General features: G+C 38.0%; 1 protein-coding gene and 1 pseudogene across 1 annotated transcript; both read left to right on the top strand.

Annotated features, from left to right (window-relative positions):
• The window catches only part of LOC118768187, a 68,770-nt pseudogene extending 61,122 nt beyond the window's left edge, over nt 1–7,648 (top strand).
• A 774-nt stretch (nt 7,649–8,422) lies between these two features.
• Nucleotides 8,423–16,873, top strand: LOC115225438 (zinc finger protein 239-like). Its single transcript, XM_036514271.1, has 3 exons — nt 8,423–8,466; nt 15,722–15,848; nt 16,101–16,873. The coding sequence occupies exons 1-3, from the start codon at nt 8,438–8,440 to the stop codon at nt 16,830–16,832; spliced, it is 888 nt and encodes a 295-aa protein (XP_036370164.1). The 5' UTR covers nt 8,423–8,437; the 3' UTR covers nt 16,833–16,873.
• The last annotated feature ends 1,171 nt before the right edge of the window (nt 16,874–18,044 follow it).

The raw sequence follows: 18,044 nt of genomic DNA, 5'->3' as shown, positions 1-18,044 counted from the left end.
CAGCAGAACAATAGAGAAATCTCCCTTTGGTTCAGCAAATTATGTTTTTGATATACTCTACCGATGATTCGAAAATGATTTGTAAGTAAAATTACACAATCTATTAACGATGAAACAATTGTATAGAGTTAATCCATTTTTTCGTTATTTTTCATTTGTCCTGCCCGCTTACATTCTTGGCGTGTTGAATTAATGCTTGAGAACAATTCTTTAGTGGTGGATTCCCTTTGCGGATCTATTTCTAGCGTTAGAGTGACCACATGTGGTCCCTCTCTTAATACTTGTATGTATATATATATATATATATATATATATATATATATATATTAACAATTAAGGAACGGCCATAATAGGCCATTCACCCACTAGAAATAACAGCCAAAGCTTCTACCGCAAATAAAGATTAATTCCGTAAACAGGAGAAAATTAAAAAAAACATTTACCCTGTAATTTCTTGTACGGTATACCGTTTCATCCGCTGTTTAATGGTAAACTAACCTGATTAAATTAAATCAAGCCAATCCTCCATAAGCCCTCGGATTCTTCAGCAAGAAATAGCTCAAGTCGGGACAGATATATACACGAGGCATACCCAATCTTGCCAAGTCAATATCTGACCTAAAATTTTCAAATCGTCGCACTCGCGAGGGCTTATGGAGGATTGGCTTGATTTAATTTAATCAGGTTAGTTTACCATTAAACAGCGGATGAAACGGTATACCGTACAAGAAATTACAGGGTAAATGTTTTTTTTTTTAATTTTCTCCTGTTTACGGAATTAATCTTTATTTGCGGTAGAAGCTTTGGCTGTTATTTCTAGTGGGTGAATGGCCTATTATGGCCGTTCCTTAATTGTTAATGTTGAACTTAAAAATGGTCTATGACTATTTAATTTTTTCCCGCTGGGCCGCTGGTGGCAATAAAATTCTACAAAATTTTCCTTGCCACCCTATATTGATTAATTATGAATTTTTTGGTTAATTCCGTAATGGAATCGACGGCTGATATCTATTTGCTGCCGATAAATTTGGCGCGAGTGCGACGATTTGAAAATTTTAGGTCAGATATTGACTTGGCAAGATTGGGTATGCCTCGTGTATATATCTGTCCCGACTTGAGCTATTTCTTGCTGAAGAATCCGAGGGCTTATGGAGGATTGGCTTGATTTAATTTAATCAGGTTAGTTTACCATTAAACAGCGGATGAAACGGTATACCGTACAAGAAATTACAGGGTAAATGTTTTTTTAATTTTCTCCTGTTTACGGAATTAATCTTTATTTGCGGTAGAAGCTTTGGCTGTTATTTCTAGTGGGTGAATGGCCTATTATGGCCGTTCCTTAATTGTTAATGTTGAACTTAAAAATGGTCTATGACTATTTAATTTTTTCCCGCTGGGCCGCTGGTGGCAATAAAATTCTACAAAATTTTCCTTGCCACCCTATATTGATTAATTATGAATTTTTTGGTTAATTCCGTAATGGAATCGACGGCTGATATCTATTTGCTGCCGATAAATTTGGCGCGAGTGCGACGATTTGAAAATTTTAGGTCAGATATTGACTTGGCAAGATTGGGTATGCCTCGTGTATATATCTGTCCCGACTTGAGCTATTTCTTGCTGAAGAATCCGAGGGCTTATGGAGGATTGGCTTGATTTAATTTAATCAGGTTAGTTTACCATTAAACAGCGGATGAAACGGTATACCGTACAAGAAATTACAGGGTAAATGTTTTTTTAATTTTCTCCTATTTACGGAATTAATCTTTATTTGCGGTAGAAGCTTTGGCTGTTATTTCTAGTGGGTGAATGGCCTATTATGGCCGTTCCTTAATTGTTAATGTTGAACTTAAAAATGGTCTATGACTATTTAATTTTTTCCCGCTGGGCCGCTGGTGGCAATAAAATTCTACAAAATTTTCCTTGCCACCCTATATTGATTAATTATGAATTTTTTGGTTAATTCCGTAATGGAATCGACGGCTGATATCTATTTGCTGCCGATAAATTTGGCGCGAGTGCGACGATTTGAAAATTTTAGGTCAGATATTGACTTGGCAAGATTGGGTATGCCTCGTGTATATATCTGTCCCGACTTGAGCTATTTCTTGCTGAAGAATCCGAGGGCTTATGGAGGATTGGCTTGATTTAATTTAATCAGGTTAGTTTACCATTAAACAGCGGATGAAACGGTATACCGTACAAGAAATTACAGGGTAAATGTTTTTTTAATTTTCTCCTGTTTACGGAATTAATCTTTATTTGCGGTAGAAGCTTTGGCTGTTATTTCTAGTGGGTGAATGGCCTATTATGGCCGTTCCTTAATTGTTAATGTTGAACTTAAAAATGGTCTATGACTATTTAATTTTTTCCCGCTGGGCCGCTGGTGGCAATAAAATTCTACAAAATTTTCCTTGCCACCCTATATTGATTAAATATATATATATATATATATGTGTGTGTGTGTTTGTGTATACAAATATATTTGTAGTGAATCTTGCACGCATGAAGTAGATTGGATCCACCATAGCCAAAATTTTATTTAACCCTTCACCAAAATTTTTCCCACAGCAGAACAATAGAGAAATCTCTATACAGAATGTTGTAAAAGTTTCAATGCCTCAATGGATTCTGACCCCTGCAAACATAGACATTAAATGGATGACAGTGTTGATGTTGTAAGATTTGCAATGTTGAATTACTATGTCGTTTAATGATTCTCTTTATCTCACTGCTTCTTTTTTTTTCTATTTCAGAATATAACATCCTGTTGATATGAAAGAAATTACTTCATTCAGATGTGCCTCTGATATTTTATCAGCTCCCATCAACCAAAGGAAGATGATATATTTATAAGGAGCATTCATCAATACATCAAACTCATCTTATAAAGGAAATCTGTGAAAAACAACAGCAAATTATTTCTTCTGGACGATGGAATTAACAGCAACAATTTGAAGTCTTTGCTGTCTGGAATATAGAGGAGATGATTGTTTTACAGGTTAATAAGGCTTGGATAACTTTACAAAGCGTTAGACGATTGTCACCTCTTGATTTAGATATTAAGCAAGATCACAGATGAAAGAAGCATACCATTAAATTATTCTCTGAAGATAGCAACACAAATATATTCATAGAAATGAATTTTTTCCTATTTCAGAATATCATACCATGTTGATTTAAAAGAAATTTCTTCATTCGGGATGTGTGTCTGATATTTTTATTGACTTTCATCAATTACAGGAAGACCATATATTCATAAGACACATTCATAAAAACATCAGCTTCTTTATATAAATAAAATCTTCGCCGAACAATGGGGAAATATTTCTTCTGGATGATGGAATTAAGAGCAACATTTTTTTTGCCATCTGGAATGTAGAGATGATGATGAACCTACAGGTTAAGTTTGAGTAACTTTACAAAAGAGTTAACCAATTTATATCTTCTGTTTTAGATATTAAGCAAGATCACCAATGAAAGTAACATAACATTTAATTATTCTCTGATGCATTTGAACACAAACATTCATAGAAATGAAACAGATACTATCATTGTGATATGTATAACGAAATTATTCTCTCATTATGAATAATTCAACTAAAGCAAAAATCAATGATAAAAGAGAGAAGCCATATCAGTGTGATATCTGTGGTAACTCATTCTCTAAAAGTGGTAATCTAAGTAGGCACATACGTGTTCATACTGGAGACAAACCTTATAAGTGTGATATCTGTAGTAAATCATTTTCTGACAAAAGCTCTTTAACTCATCACAAATTTATTCATACTGGGGACAAGCCGCATCAGTGTGATATCTGTGGTAAATCAATTTCTCGAAGTGCTGACTTACCTAAACACAAACGTACTCATACAGGAGAGAAACCATATCAGTGTGATATCTGTGGTAAATCATTTTCTCAAAGCTCTGATTTACCTAGACACAAACGTACTCATACAGGAGAGAAACCATATCAGTGTGATATATGTGGTAAATCATTTTCTCGAAGTGCTGAATTACCTAAACACAAACGTACTCATACAGGAGAGAAACCATATCAGTGTGATATCTGTGGTAAGTCATTTTCTAAAAGAGCTGCTTTACCTAGACACAAACGTACTCATACAGGAGAGAAACCATATCAGTGTGATATCTGTGGTAAATCATTTTCTGAAAATAGCAAGTTAACTCATCACAAATTTATTCATACTGGGGAAAAGCCATACCATTGTGATATCTGTGGTGAATCATTTTCTAGAAGTAACAATTTAACTGATCACAAACTTATTCATACAGGAGAGAAGCCATACCATTGTGATATCTGTGGTAAATCATTCAGTAGAAATAATAATTTGACTAGTCACAGACGTATTCATACTGGGGAAAAACCATATCAATGTGATATCTGTGGTGAATCATTCTCTGAAAATGGCTCTTTAACCAGACACCTACGTATTCATACTGGGGAAAAACCATTTGAGTGTGATATCTGTGGTAAATCATTTTCCCAGCATTATACATTAAAGGAGCACAAACGTATTCATACAGGTGAAAAACCATATCGTTGTGATATTTGTGGTGAGTCATTCTCTCAAAAACGCCAATTAAGCACACATCTGAGTATTCATACACAGGTGAAATCGTATCAATATCAAAATTTATTACAACCCGGCAGGACAAGTGAGACCATAACCCATGGCCTCTACCTGGGATGTAGCCAGTCCACTTATGCATAGCTTTCCTTCTAGGGACTCAAAACTCTACTTGTGAATACCTGTTGAGGCAAGTGAGAATCAGAATCCAAATCGAAATCAATCAACATCAATGGAAATTGTAGTTGTGATACCAGTGCCGGTGACACGTAAAAAGTACCAACCGATCGTGGCCGCTGCCAGCTTCCCCTGGCACCTGTGCCAGTGGCATGTAAAAAGCACCATCCGAACGTGGCCGTTGCCAGCTCCAGCACAACTGACTTCCGTGCTGGTGGCACGTAAGAAGCACCGACCGATCGTGGCCGATGCCACCCTCCCTGGCCCCTGTGCTGGTGGCACATAAAAAGCATCCACTACACTCACAGAGTGGTTGGCGTTTAGGAAGGGCATCCAGCTGTAGAAACACTGCCAGATCAGACTGCATGCTAGCAGGGAAAACAGATGTTATACAATGATGATGAGGAGGATTCTCTACAGTTTCCTGTGACAGACAGCTCTTCTTTTGTGTACTGGACATTTTCAATGTTTTGTTATTAAACATTTTGTAAAAATAAAATTCTTTGTGCATGCTTATTCTCTCTTTCTCTTTCTCTTTTACTTGTTTCAGTCATTTGACTGCGGCCATGCTGGAGCTCCGCCTTTTATAGAGCATCTCGACCCGGGACTTATTCTTTGTAAGCCCAGTACTTATTCTATCGGTCTCTTTTGCCGAACTGCTAAGTGACGGGGACATAGACAAACCAGCAACGATTGTCAAGCAATGCTAGGAGGACAAACACAGACACACACACACACACACGTGCATATATATATATATACATATATATGACGGGCTTCTTTCCGTCTGTGGTAAATCATTCTCTACCAGTGGTGACTTAAAGAAACACAAACGTACACATACCGGAGAGAAGCCATACCATTGTGATATCTGTGGTAAATCATTTTCTCACCTTTCTTCTTTAAAAGAGCACAAACGTATTCATACAGGTGAGAAGCCATATCATTGTGATATCTGTGGTAAATCATTCTCTCACAGTAGTGACTTGCCTAAACATAAACGTATTCATACAGGAGAGAAACCATATCAGTGTGATATCTGTGGTAAATCATTTTCTCAAAGAGCTGATTTACCTAGACACAAACGTACTCATACAGGAGAGAAACCATATCAGTGTGATATCTGTGGTAAATCATTTTCTCGAAGTGCTGATTTACCTAAACACAAACGTACTCATACAGGAGAGAAACCATATCAGTGTGATATCTGTGGTAAATCATTTTCTCAAAATAGCACTTTAACTCATCACAAATTTATTCATACTGGGGAAAAGCCGCATCAGTGTGATATCTGTGGTAAATCATTCTCTACCAGTGGAGACTTACCTACACACAAACGTACACATACAGGAGCGAAGCTATACCATTGTGATATCTGTGGTAAATCATTCACTACAAGTAGTCATTTGACTAGTCATATACGTATTCATACTGGGGAAAAACCATATCAATGTGATATCTGTGGTAAATCATTTTCCCATAATTCTACTTTAAACGGGCACAAACGTATTCATACAGGCGAGAAGCCATATCAGTGTGATATCTGTGGTAAATCATTCTCTGAAAATAGCCATTTAACCAGACACGAACATATTCATACAGGAGAGAAGCGATATCATTGTAATATCTGTGGTAAATCATTTTCCCAGCATTCTAATTTAAACGGGCACAAACGTATTCATACAGGTGAGAAGCCATATCATTGTGATATCTGTGGTAGGTCATTCTCTCACGGTAGTGACCTGCCTAATCACAAACGTATTCATACAGGTGAAAAACCATATCATTGTAATATCTGTGGTAAATCATTTTCCCAGCATTCTACTTTAAACGGGCACAAACGTATTCATATGGGTGAGAAGCCATATCATTGTGATATCTGTGGTAAATCATTCTCTCAGGGTAGTGACCTGCCTAATCACAAACGTATTCATACAGGTGAAAAACCATATCATTGTAATATCTGTGGTAAATCATTCTCTTGTAGTAGTCATTTGTCTGGTCACAAACGTATACATACTGGGGAAAAACCATATCACTGTAATATCTGTGGTAAATCATTTTCCCAGCATTCTAATTTAAACGGGCACAAACGTATTCATACAGGTGAGAAGCCATATCATTGTGATATCTGTGGTAAATCATTCTCTCAGGGTAGTGACCTGCCTAATCACAAACGTATTCATACAGGTGAAAAACCATATCATTGTAATATCTGTGGTAAATCATTCTCTTGTAGTAGTCATTTGTCTGGTCACAAACGTATACATACTGGGGAAAAACCATATCACTGTAATATCTGTGGTAAATCATTTCCCAGCATTCTAATTTAAACGGGCACAAACGTATTCATACAGGTGAGAAGCCATATCATTGTGATATCTGTGGTAAATCATTCTCTCACGGTAGTGACCTGCCTAAACACAAACGGATTCATACAGGTGAAAAACCATATCATTGTGATATCTGTGGTAAATCATTCTCTAGTAGTTGTCATTTGACTCGTCACAAACGTATACATACTGGGGAAAAAACCATATCACTGTGATATCTGTGGTAAGTCATTTTCTGATAATAGCAATTTAATCAGTCACAAATGTATTCATACAGGTGAAAAACCATATTTTGATATCTGTGGTAAATTATTCTCTCACACTAGTGACTTGCCTAAACATAAACGTATTCATACTGGGGAAAAACCATATCATTGTGATATCTGTGGTGAGTCATTCTCTCAAAAACGCCACTTAAGTACACATCTGAGTATTCATACACAGGTGTATTCGTATCAATATCAAAATTTGTTACAACCCGGCAGGACAAGTGAGACCATAACCAATGGCCTCTACCTGGGATGTAGCCAGTCCACTTATGCATACCTTATCTTTCCTTCTTGGGACACAAAACTCTACTTGTGAAGACTTGTTGAGGCAATTGAGAATCAGAATCAATACATCAAACTCATCTTATAAAGGAAATCTGTGAAAAACAACAGCAAAATATTTCTTCTGGACGATGGAATTAACAGCAACAATTTGAAGTCTTTGCTGTCTGGAATATAGAGGAGATGATTGTTTTACAGGTTAATTAAGCTTGGATAACTTTACGAAGGGGTAGACAATTGTCACCCCTTGATTTAAATATTAGGCAAAATCACAGATGAAAGAAGCATACCATTAAATTATTCTCTGAAAATAGCAACACAAATATATTCATAGAAATGAACTTTTTTCCTATTTCAGAATATCATACCATGTTGATTTAAAAGAAATTTCTTCATTCAGATGTGTGTCTGATATTTTTATTGACTTTCATCAATTAAAGGAAGACCATATATTCATAAGACACATTCATCAAAAGATCAGCTTCTTTATATAAATAAAATCTTCGACGAACGATGGGGAAATATTTCTTCTGGATGATGGAATTAAGAGCAACATTTTTTTTGCCATCTGGAATGTAGAGATGATGATGAACCTACAGGTTAAGTTTGAGTAACTTTACGAAAGAGTTAACCAATTTATATCTTCTGTTTTAGATATTAAGCAAGATCACCAATGAAAGTAACATAACATTTAATTATTATCTGATGCATTTGAACACAAACATTCATAGAAATGAAACAGATACTATCATTGTGATATGTATAACGAAATTATTCTCTCATAATGAATAATTCAACTAAAGCAAAAATCTCTGATAGAAGAGAGAAGTCACATCACTGTGATATCTGTGGTAAGTCATTCTCTCAAAGTTATAATCTAAGAAGGCACAGACGTGTTCATACTGGAGAAAAACCATATCAGTGTGATATCTGTGGTAAATCATTTTCTGAAAATAGCACTTTAACTCATCACAAACGTACTCATACAGGAGAGAAACCATGTCATTGTGATATCTGTGGTAAATCATTTTCTCAAAATAGCACTTTAACTCATCACAAATTTATTCATACTGGGGAAAAGCCACATCAGTGTGATATCTTTGGTAAATCATTTTCAGAAAATAGCAATTTAACTCATCACAAACGTACTCATACAGGAGAGAAACCAAATCATTGTGATATCTGTGGTAAATCATTCTCTCAAAAACGCCACTTAAGTACACATCTGAGTATTCATACACAGGTGTAATCGTATAAATATCAAAATTTATTACAACCCGGCAGGACAAGTGAGACCATAACCCATGGCCTCTACCTGGGATGTGGCCAGTCCATTTATGCATAGCTTTCCTTCTTGGGACACAAAACTCTACCTGTGAAGACCTGTTGAGGCAAGTGAGAATCAAAATCGAAATCAATCAACATCAATGGAAATTGTAGCTGTGATACCAGTGCTGGTGGATCGTAAAACGCACCATCCGATCGTGGCCATTGCCAGTCTCCCCTGGCCCATGTGCCGGTGGCATGTAAAAGCATCCACTGCACTCACAGAGTGGTTGGCATTTAGGAAGGGCATCCAGCTGTAGAAACACTACCAGATCAGACTGCAACCTGGTGCAGCCTCCTGGCTTCCCAGACCCCAGTCAACCGTCCAACCCATGCTAGCAGGGAAAACAGATGTTATACAATGATGATGAGGAGGATTCTCTACAGTTTCCTGTGACAGACAGCTGTTCTTTTGTGTACTGGACATTTCCAATGTTTTGTTATTAAACATTTTGTAAAAATAAAATTTTTTGTGCATGCTTATTCTCTCTTTCTCTTTCTCTTTTACTTGTTTCAGTCGTTTGACTGCGGCCATGCTGGAGCTCCGCCTTTAATAGAGCATCTCGACCCCGGGACTTATTCTTTACTAAGCCCAGTACTTATTCTATCGGTCTCTTTTGCCGAACTGCTAAGTGACGGGGACATAGACACACCAGCATCGGTTGTCAAGCAATGCTAGGGGGACAAACACAGACACACATGCATATATATATATATACATCTATACAACAGGCTTCTTTCAGTTTCTGTCTGCCACATCCACTCACAAGGCTTTGGTCGGCATGAGGCTATAGTAGAAGATAATTACCCAAGGTGCCATGCAGTGGGACTGAACCTGGGACCATGTGTTTGGTAAGCAAGCTACTTACCCAACAGCCACTCCTGCAACTATATGTATATTGTGATTACATTTTCTTTGAGTTGTCATATTTTGTGCCACATCTTCTGGGTAATCGGTAGCCATCTTATTTCTGGTGCCACTAAAAACTTTCTATTTTCATGCCCTGCACTGAAGGGGGAGACTTGTAGTGACGCCTGGTCCCAGACGCCATTTTAGGATTTTCACCACGCATGTGCAGGAGTAAGAGCTTGCCGGAAGCCCCCTATGCGCATGTGCAGTCATCAGCATCAGCTACGCTTGACCGCTGTCCTCTCTCCCTCTTCGCCCCTGCTTCCAACCAAGCCGGACGCAACTTGACCAGCTCCGTGTGGCTGGAATTCTGAAGGCGATCCATGACTTCAGCGAATCTGTGAAGTATGCCTTCACAATCGTGATTAAACTGTCTCTGCTGCTTCTGCACCAAGGCGATCTAGCTACTGATTGTCCAGAGATGTAACGTTTGTACAGACAGAAAAATAAATATTGTTATTTGTTCAGAGATCCTTGTTCTATTGATTTTTTAATGGCTTTGCGGGGTGACTAGGGAAATGTAAAGATGTGCACGACTACCCTTGGACGGTTTTGAATGACCATAGAAAGTGCGAACCCTCTAACTGAAAAATTGGGGATTTGTATAAAGGACACGCACACACAGACAGACATTTGGCCATTTATATATAGAGAGATGTTGATGTAATTCAGCCTAAGGAGACATCTACAGCTGGCTACACGACATGATCTGTTTATATTCGCGAGTGCCCGTTCTCCATATTTTATTTGTTAGTATAAAATACTTTTAAAAATGGAAGACTTAGCAAGACCAGTGAGAACAGTCAAAATCAAAATCAAACCAAATCAATTCATATATCAGAAAGCAGAACCAAATTGAGGTCGATCAACATCAGTAGGAATTGCAGCTGTGGTTAAGCGAACCATCCGATCGTGGTCGTTTTCGGCACCGCACTGTCTAGCCTCCGTGTCGGTGGCATGTAAAAGCACCACCCGTTCGTGTCCGTTGCCAGCCTCACCTGGCCCCCGTGTCGGTGGCACGTAAAAGCACCATCCGTTCGTGTCCGTTGCCAGCCTCGCCTGGCCCCCGTGCCAGTGACACGTAAAAGCACCATCCGTTCGTGGCCGTTTGCCAGCTCTGTCTGGCCCCCGTGTCGGTGGCACGTAAAAGCACCATCCATTCGTGGCCGTTTTCCAGCTCTGTCTGGCCCCCGTGTCGGTGGCACGTAAAAGCACCATCCGTTCGTGGCCGTTTGCCAGCTCTGTCTGGCACCTGTGCGGGTGGCGCGTAAGAAGCACCCACTACACTCACGGAGTGGTTGGCGTTAGGAAGGGCATCCAGTTGTAGAAACACTGCCAGCTCTGACTGGGCTTGATGAAGCCTTCAAGCTTCACAGACCCCAGTTGAAACGTCCAACCCATGCTAGCATGGAAAACGGACGCTAAATGATGATGATGATGATGATGAATCTTCCTAATTTTCAGCAGATTTAAGAATTATCTTTTAAATCTGTAGGTGGAAAGGTAAAAATCCCAGCGCTTCTCTATTTCCTTTCGTAATTGTGCATTATGTTGGGAGCGGGGCCATCTTTTCCCTCCCCGTTGTCATTGGAAGAATTAATCAACCTTCGAATATCGAACACACGACACTACATTCCATCCACTGACGGTTCTCTCAAAGTAGCAACTTAATTATACATGAGAGAAAATAGATCACTGTGATCATCATCATCATCATCGTTTAACGTCCGATTTCCATTGTAGCATGGGTTGCAGGATTTGATTGAGTACTGGCGAACCAGGAGGCAGCACCAGGCTCCAATCTGATCTGGCAGAGTTACTACAGCTGGATGCCCTTCCTAACACCAACCAGCTGTAGAAACTCTACCAGATCAGATTCGGGCCTGGTGCTGCCATCTGGTTCGCCAACTGTTCTCTGGGAATAATGGGGATCTTTTCGGTATGAACGGCAGGTTTTTAAATTTCTAGGTAACTAAAAAAATTTTAAACTTCGTATACAGATAGAATGTATTTATGAAGCATCTTTTTCCTTGGCTTTATTGAGAAAATTCTGTGGTTTGTAACATATTTGTTGTTTTTTGTCTGCAATTTCTACCAATCAATGACGTCTATTGAGGTAAAAAAAACATTATGTGCCTTATGAATATGTCCCTCGTTTAAGAAACAGATTGGGTTTATTTACATTTTTGAAGAAAAAAAGATACCCTTCCCCCACCCCTTACCCTAACACAGATTGAAATGCAATAGATCGATACTAGGGTCATAATTATGGGTGACAATTTCATATGACGCAGCTAGAAAAACTGCCGGTCAAACCAAAAAGATCCTTCTTTTTCTTAGACAAAGTAAATAATAAGGCGATGCTTCGATGTATAAGTACACACGTGACTTTGTTTACATTTGTGAAGATAACAGAAAGCCTTTTCTCCCCACTTCTGACCCTAACACGGGGACATTCTTTTTAAGAACTGCCGTTCAAACCGAAAAGATCCCAAATATCTTACAAACTATAGAATCTTCTCAATAAAGCCAAGAGAAAAATGTTTTATAAACACATTCTACCAGTATACGAAGTTTAAAAGTGTTTAGTTACGTGGAAATTATTTTAAAAAACTGCCGGTCAAACCGAAAAGATCCCCAAGAGGTATCCAAGCATTGTTCTTTAGATGAGAGAGAAGTGTGAAGGAAGGACAATGATTGGACAGGAGAGAAAATGACGTCAGAAACGGATGGAAAGTGCAACGGCCTGACGTCACATCAGGAAGATATAAGTCAAAGATGCCTTCTTTCTTTCGGTGTCTGCGACGGGGTCCAGTTCGTGCGCTGGAAACGGTCGTAGATTAGAATATGTGAGTGTATATATTCTATATTACCTTGAAGGTAAAATCGTTGACAGAATGGGACAAAGAAGACACAGGAACGAAACGAACCAGTCATAGAAAATTGAAGAACTATAACCATATAAAGGGATATAACTTTCCTTAATTAATTAATTAAGGTGCTTAATTAACGATCGTTGACTCGTTGTTTGTATCTGAATACGGTAAGTTGACAACGATTTATTTTAAGGCTGTAATGATGATGATAATACCAATAATAATAAGGTACTACTAGCGAACAGTGGTCCCGGTGCGTGCACTCGCGTATCCGCGCTTGCTAGTCGTAAGTAGTCGATCCTACAATCTTTAAAACTAAGAAAATACATTATTTTTGTTAACAAACTAAGGTTAGGGTTAAAAAGTCGTAGGATCGACTACATACGACTAGCTAGCACGGATGCGCGCACCTGGACCACTGTTCGCTAGTAGTACCGCGCACCTCTCCAAGATAATGACGCTTACTTGTGAGAAAAGTTAGGAAATGGGAAATATATCCAGAATACATAAGGGAGAAAATTAGAAAGATTGATCTATTTTTTAAAATAAAATACGGAGAGCGGGCACTCGCGAATATAAACAAACATACAAGGGTGTAAGAGTTAGCAGTTCCTTCTCTAAGCTTGGATTCGAAATCGAATCCAAGAATCATCGGTCGTCAAATACCAATGCATGTATAGGCGCGAAATTAAGAATCCCTTTGTTCTGAGAAAAACTGATTGATCATCTCCCTTTGACCTCCGACCTGAGCAATGTCAGGACTAAGGGATTCTTAATTTCGCGCCTATACATGCATCGGTGTTTGACGACCGATGATTCTTGGACTCGATTTCGAATCCAAGCTTAGAGAAGGAAGTGCTAACTCTTACAAGGGTACTATTTAAGAAGAGAGGTCCAGGTGCGCGCATCCGCAGTAGCTAGTCGTGACTAATCGATCCTTACTTTGTACTTTGTTTTCTTTACTCTGTTTTAAAAAAATGAGCGTAACTTCGGTATAGGTACCGGAAGTACCAGATACATTTCAAGAAAGTGTCTTTTTTTTATATATATGGGGGTGGGGGGTTATGGTTAAGGTTTGTGTTAGTGGTGGGAGAAAAGGGTTTCTGTTATCTTCAGAAATGTAAACAAAGCCACTCACGGTACCTATACCGATGGATCGCCAAAAAATTATTTACTTTGTGTGAAAACAATTATTTATTTTGTGTTTTATTTACTTTGCTAGGTAGTCGTTGTAGGATCGACTAATCACGACTGACTTGCGCGAGAGCGCGCACCGGGACCACACTTTTTAAATAGTACCAGAGAAAATTAGAACGATTAATCTATTTTTTTAACTATTTTATACTAAAAAATAAAATACGCAGAACGGGCACTCGCGAATATAAACAAACATGTATGTACGTATACGTATGTATTTATGCATATATATGTACTATTATATATACATATATGTGTGTGTGTAAGGGTGAAAGAAATTGAATATTAATTAATAACATCAATTTCGTATGGATTTTGGCGTTTGGTTCAGCAAATTATGTTTTTGATATACTCTACCGATGATTCGAAAATGATTTGTAAGTAAAATTACACAATCTATTAACGATGAAACAATTGTATAGAGTTAATCCATTTTTTCGTTATTTTTCATTTGTCCTGCCCCCTTACATTCTTGGCATGTTGAATTAATGCTTGAGAACAATTCTTTAGTGGTGGATTCCCTTTGCGGATCTATTTCTAGCGTTAGAGTGACCACATGTGGTCCCTCTCTTAATACTTGTATATATATATATATATATGTGTGTGTGTGTGTGTGTATACAAATATATTTGCAGTGAATCTTGCACGCATGAAGTAGATTGGATCCACCATAGCCAAAATTTTAATTAACCCTTCACCAAAATTTTTCGCATGGCGGAACAATAGAGAAATCTCTATACAGAATGTTGTAAAAGTTTCAATGCCTCAATGGATTCTGACCCCTGCAAACATAGACATTAAATGGATGACAGTGTTGATGTTGTAAGATTTGCAATGTTGAATTACTATGTCGTTTAATGATTCTCTTTATCTCACTGCTTCTTTTTTTTCCTATTTCAGAATATAACATCCTGTTGATATGAAAGAAATTACTTCATTCAGATGTGCCTCTGATATTTTATCAGCTCCCATCAACCAAAGGAAGATGATATATTTATAAGGAGCATTCATCAATACATCAAACTCATCTTATAAAGGAAATCTGTGAAAAACAACAGCAAAATATTTCTTCTGGACGATGGAATTAACAGCAACAATTTGAAGTCTTTGCTGTCTGGAATATAGAGGAGATGATTGTTTTACAGGTTAATTAAGCTTGGATGACTTTACAAAGGGGTAGACAATTGTCACCTCTTGATTTAGATATTAAGCAAAATCACAGATGAAAGAAGCATAGCATTAAATTAATCTCTGAAAATAGCAACACAAATATATTCATAGAAATGAATTTTTTTCCTATTTCATAATATCATACCATGTTGATTTAAAAGAAATTTCTTCATTCAGAGGTGTGTCTGATATTTTGATTGACTTTCATCAATTAAAGGAAGACCATATATTCATAAGGCACATTCATCAATACATCAGCCTCTTTATATAAATAAAATCTTTGATGAATGATGGGGAAATATTTCTTCTGGATGATGGAGTTAAGAGCAACATTTTTTTTGCCATCTGGAATGTAGAGATGATGATGAACCTACAGGTTAAGTTTGAGTAACTTTACAAAAGATTAACCAATTTATATCTTCTGTTTTAGATATTAAGCAAGATCACCAATGAAAGTAACATAACATTTAATTATTCTCTGATGTATTTGAACGCAAACATTCATAGAAATGAAACAGATACTATCATTGTGATATGTATAACGAAATTATTCTCTCATAATGAATAATTCAACTAAAGCAAAAATCAATGATAAAAGAGAAAAACCATATCACTGTGATATCTGTGGTAAGTCATTTTCTGACAATAGCTCTTTAACTCATCACAAATTTATTCATACTGGGGAAAAGCCACATCAGTGTGATATCTGTGGTAAATCATTCTCTCAAATTAGTCACTTGACTCAACACAAACGTACTCATACAGGAGAGAAACCATATCAGTGTGATATCTGTGGTAAGTCATTTTCTCGAAGAGCTGATATACCTAGACACAAACGTACCCATACAGGAGAGAAACCATATCAGTGTGATATCTGTGGTAAATCATTTTCTGAAAATAGCAATTTAACTGATCACAAACTTATTCATACAGGAGAGAAGCCATTCCATTGTGATATCTGTGGTAAGTCATTTTCTCGAAGATCTGATTTACCTAAACACAAACCTACCCATACAGGAGAGAAACCATATCAGTGTGATATCTGTGGTAAATCATTTTCTCGAAGTGCTGATTTACCTAGACACAAACGTACTCATACAGGAGAAAAGCCCCATCATTGTGATATCTGTGGTAAATCATTCACTAGAAATAGTGATTTGACTAGTCATATACGTATTCATACTGGGGAAAAACCATATCAGTGTGATATCTGTGGCAAATCATTTTCTGAGCCTTCTTCTTTAAAAGTGCACAAACGTATTCATACAGGTGAGAAGCCATATCATTGCGATATCTGTGGTGAATCATTCTCTGAAAATAGCCATTTAACCAGACACCTACGTATTCATACAGGAGAGAAGCCATATCGTTGTAATATCTGTGGTAAATCATTTTCTCAGCCTTCTACTTTAAAAGTGCACAAACGTATTCATACGGGTGAGAAGCCATATCAGTGTGATATCTGTGGTAAATCATTTTCTTACAGTAGTGAATTACCTAAACACAAACGTATACACACTGGGGAAAAAGAATATCACTATCACTGTGATATCTGTGGTAAATCATTCTCCAGAAGTGATAGTTTGTCTGTTCACAGACGTATACATACTGCGGAAAAACCATATCACTGTGATATCTGTGGTAAGTCATTTCCTAAAAATAGCAATTTAATCAGTCACAAACGTATTCATACAGGTTAAAAACCATATCATTGTGATATTTGTGGTGAGTCATTCTCTCAAAAGTGCCACTTAAGCACACATCTGAGTATTCATACACAGGTGTAATCATATCAATATAAAAGTTATTACAACCCGGCAGGACAAGTGAGACTATAACCCATGGCCTCTACCTGGGATGTAGCCAGTCCACTTATGCATAGCTTTCCTTCTTGGGACACAAAACTCAACTTGTGAAGACCTGTTGAGGCAAGTGAGAATCAGAAACAAAATCGAAATCAATCAACATCAATGGAAATTGTAGCTGTGATACCAGTGCTGGTGGCACGTAAAAAGCACCATCCGATCGTGGCCATTGCCAGTCTCCCCTGGCTCCCATGCTGGTGGCACATAAAAAGCACCATCCGATCGTGGCCATTGGCAGCCTCGCCTTGCTTCCGTGCCGTTGGCTCGTAAAAAGCACCGAGTGACTGTGGCCGCTGCCAGCCTCTCCTGGCCCCTGTGCCGGTGGCATGTAAAAAGCTTCCACTACACTCACAGAGTGGTTGGCGTTTAGGAAGGGCATCCAGCTGTAGAAACACTGCTAGACCAGACTGCAACCTGGTGCAGCCTCCTGGCTTCCCAGACCCCAGTCAACCGTCCAACCCATGCTAGCAGGGAAAACAGATGTTAATCAAAGATGATGAGGAGGATTCTCTATTGTTTCCTGTGACAGACAGCTGTTCTTTTGTGTACTGGACATTTTCAATGTTTTGTTATTAAACATTTTGTAAAAATAAAATTCTTTGTGCATGCTTATTCTCTCTTTCTCTTTCTCCTTTACTTGTTTCAGTCATTTGACTGTGGCCATGCTGGAGCTCCGCCTTTTATAGAGCATCTCGACCCCGGGACTTATTCTTTTGAAAGCCCAGTACTTATTCTATCGGTCTCTTTTGCCGAACTGCTAAGTGACGGGGACATAAACACACCAGCATCGGTTGTCAAGCAGTACTTGGGGGACAAACACATGCATATATATATATATATATATATATATATATATATATATACATATATACGACGGGCTTCTTTCAGTTTCCGTCTACCAAATCCACTCACAAGGCTTTGGTCGGCCTGAGGCAATAGTAGAAGATAATTACCCAAGGCTCCACGCAGTGGGACTGAACCTGGAACCATGTGGTTGGTAAGCAAGCTACTTACCACACAGCCACTCCTGCGCCTATATGTATATTG

Source organism: Octopus sinensis, linkage group LG27, assembly GCF_006345805.1.
Source record: "Octopus sinensis linkage group LG27, ASM634580v1, whole genome shotgun sequence".
Lineage (NCBI taxonomy): Eukaryota > Metazoa > Mollusca > Cephalopoda > Octopoda > Octopodidae > Octopus > Octopus sinensis.
Note: the sequence above shows the minus strand (reverse complement) of the source record. Positions and strands in the feature narration are given on the sequence as shown.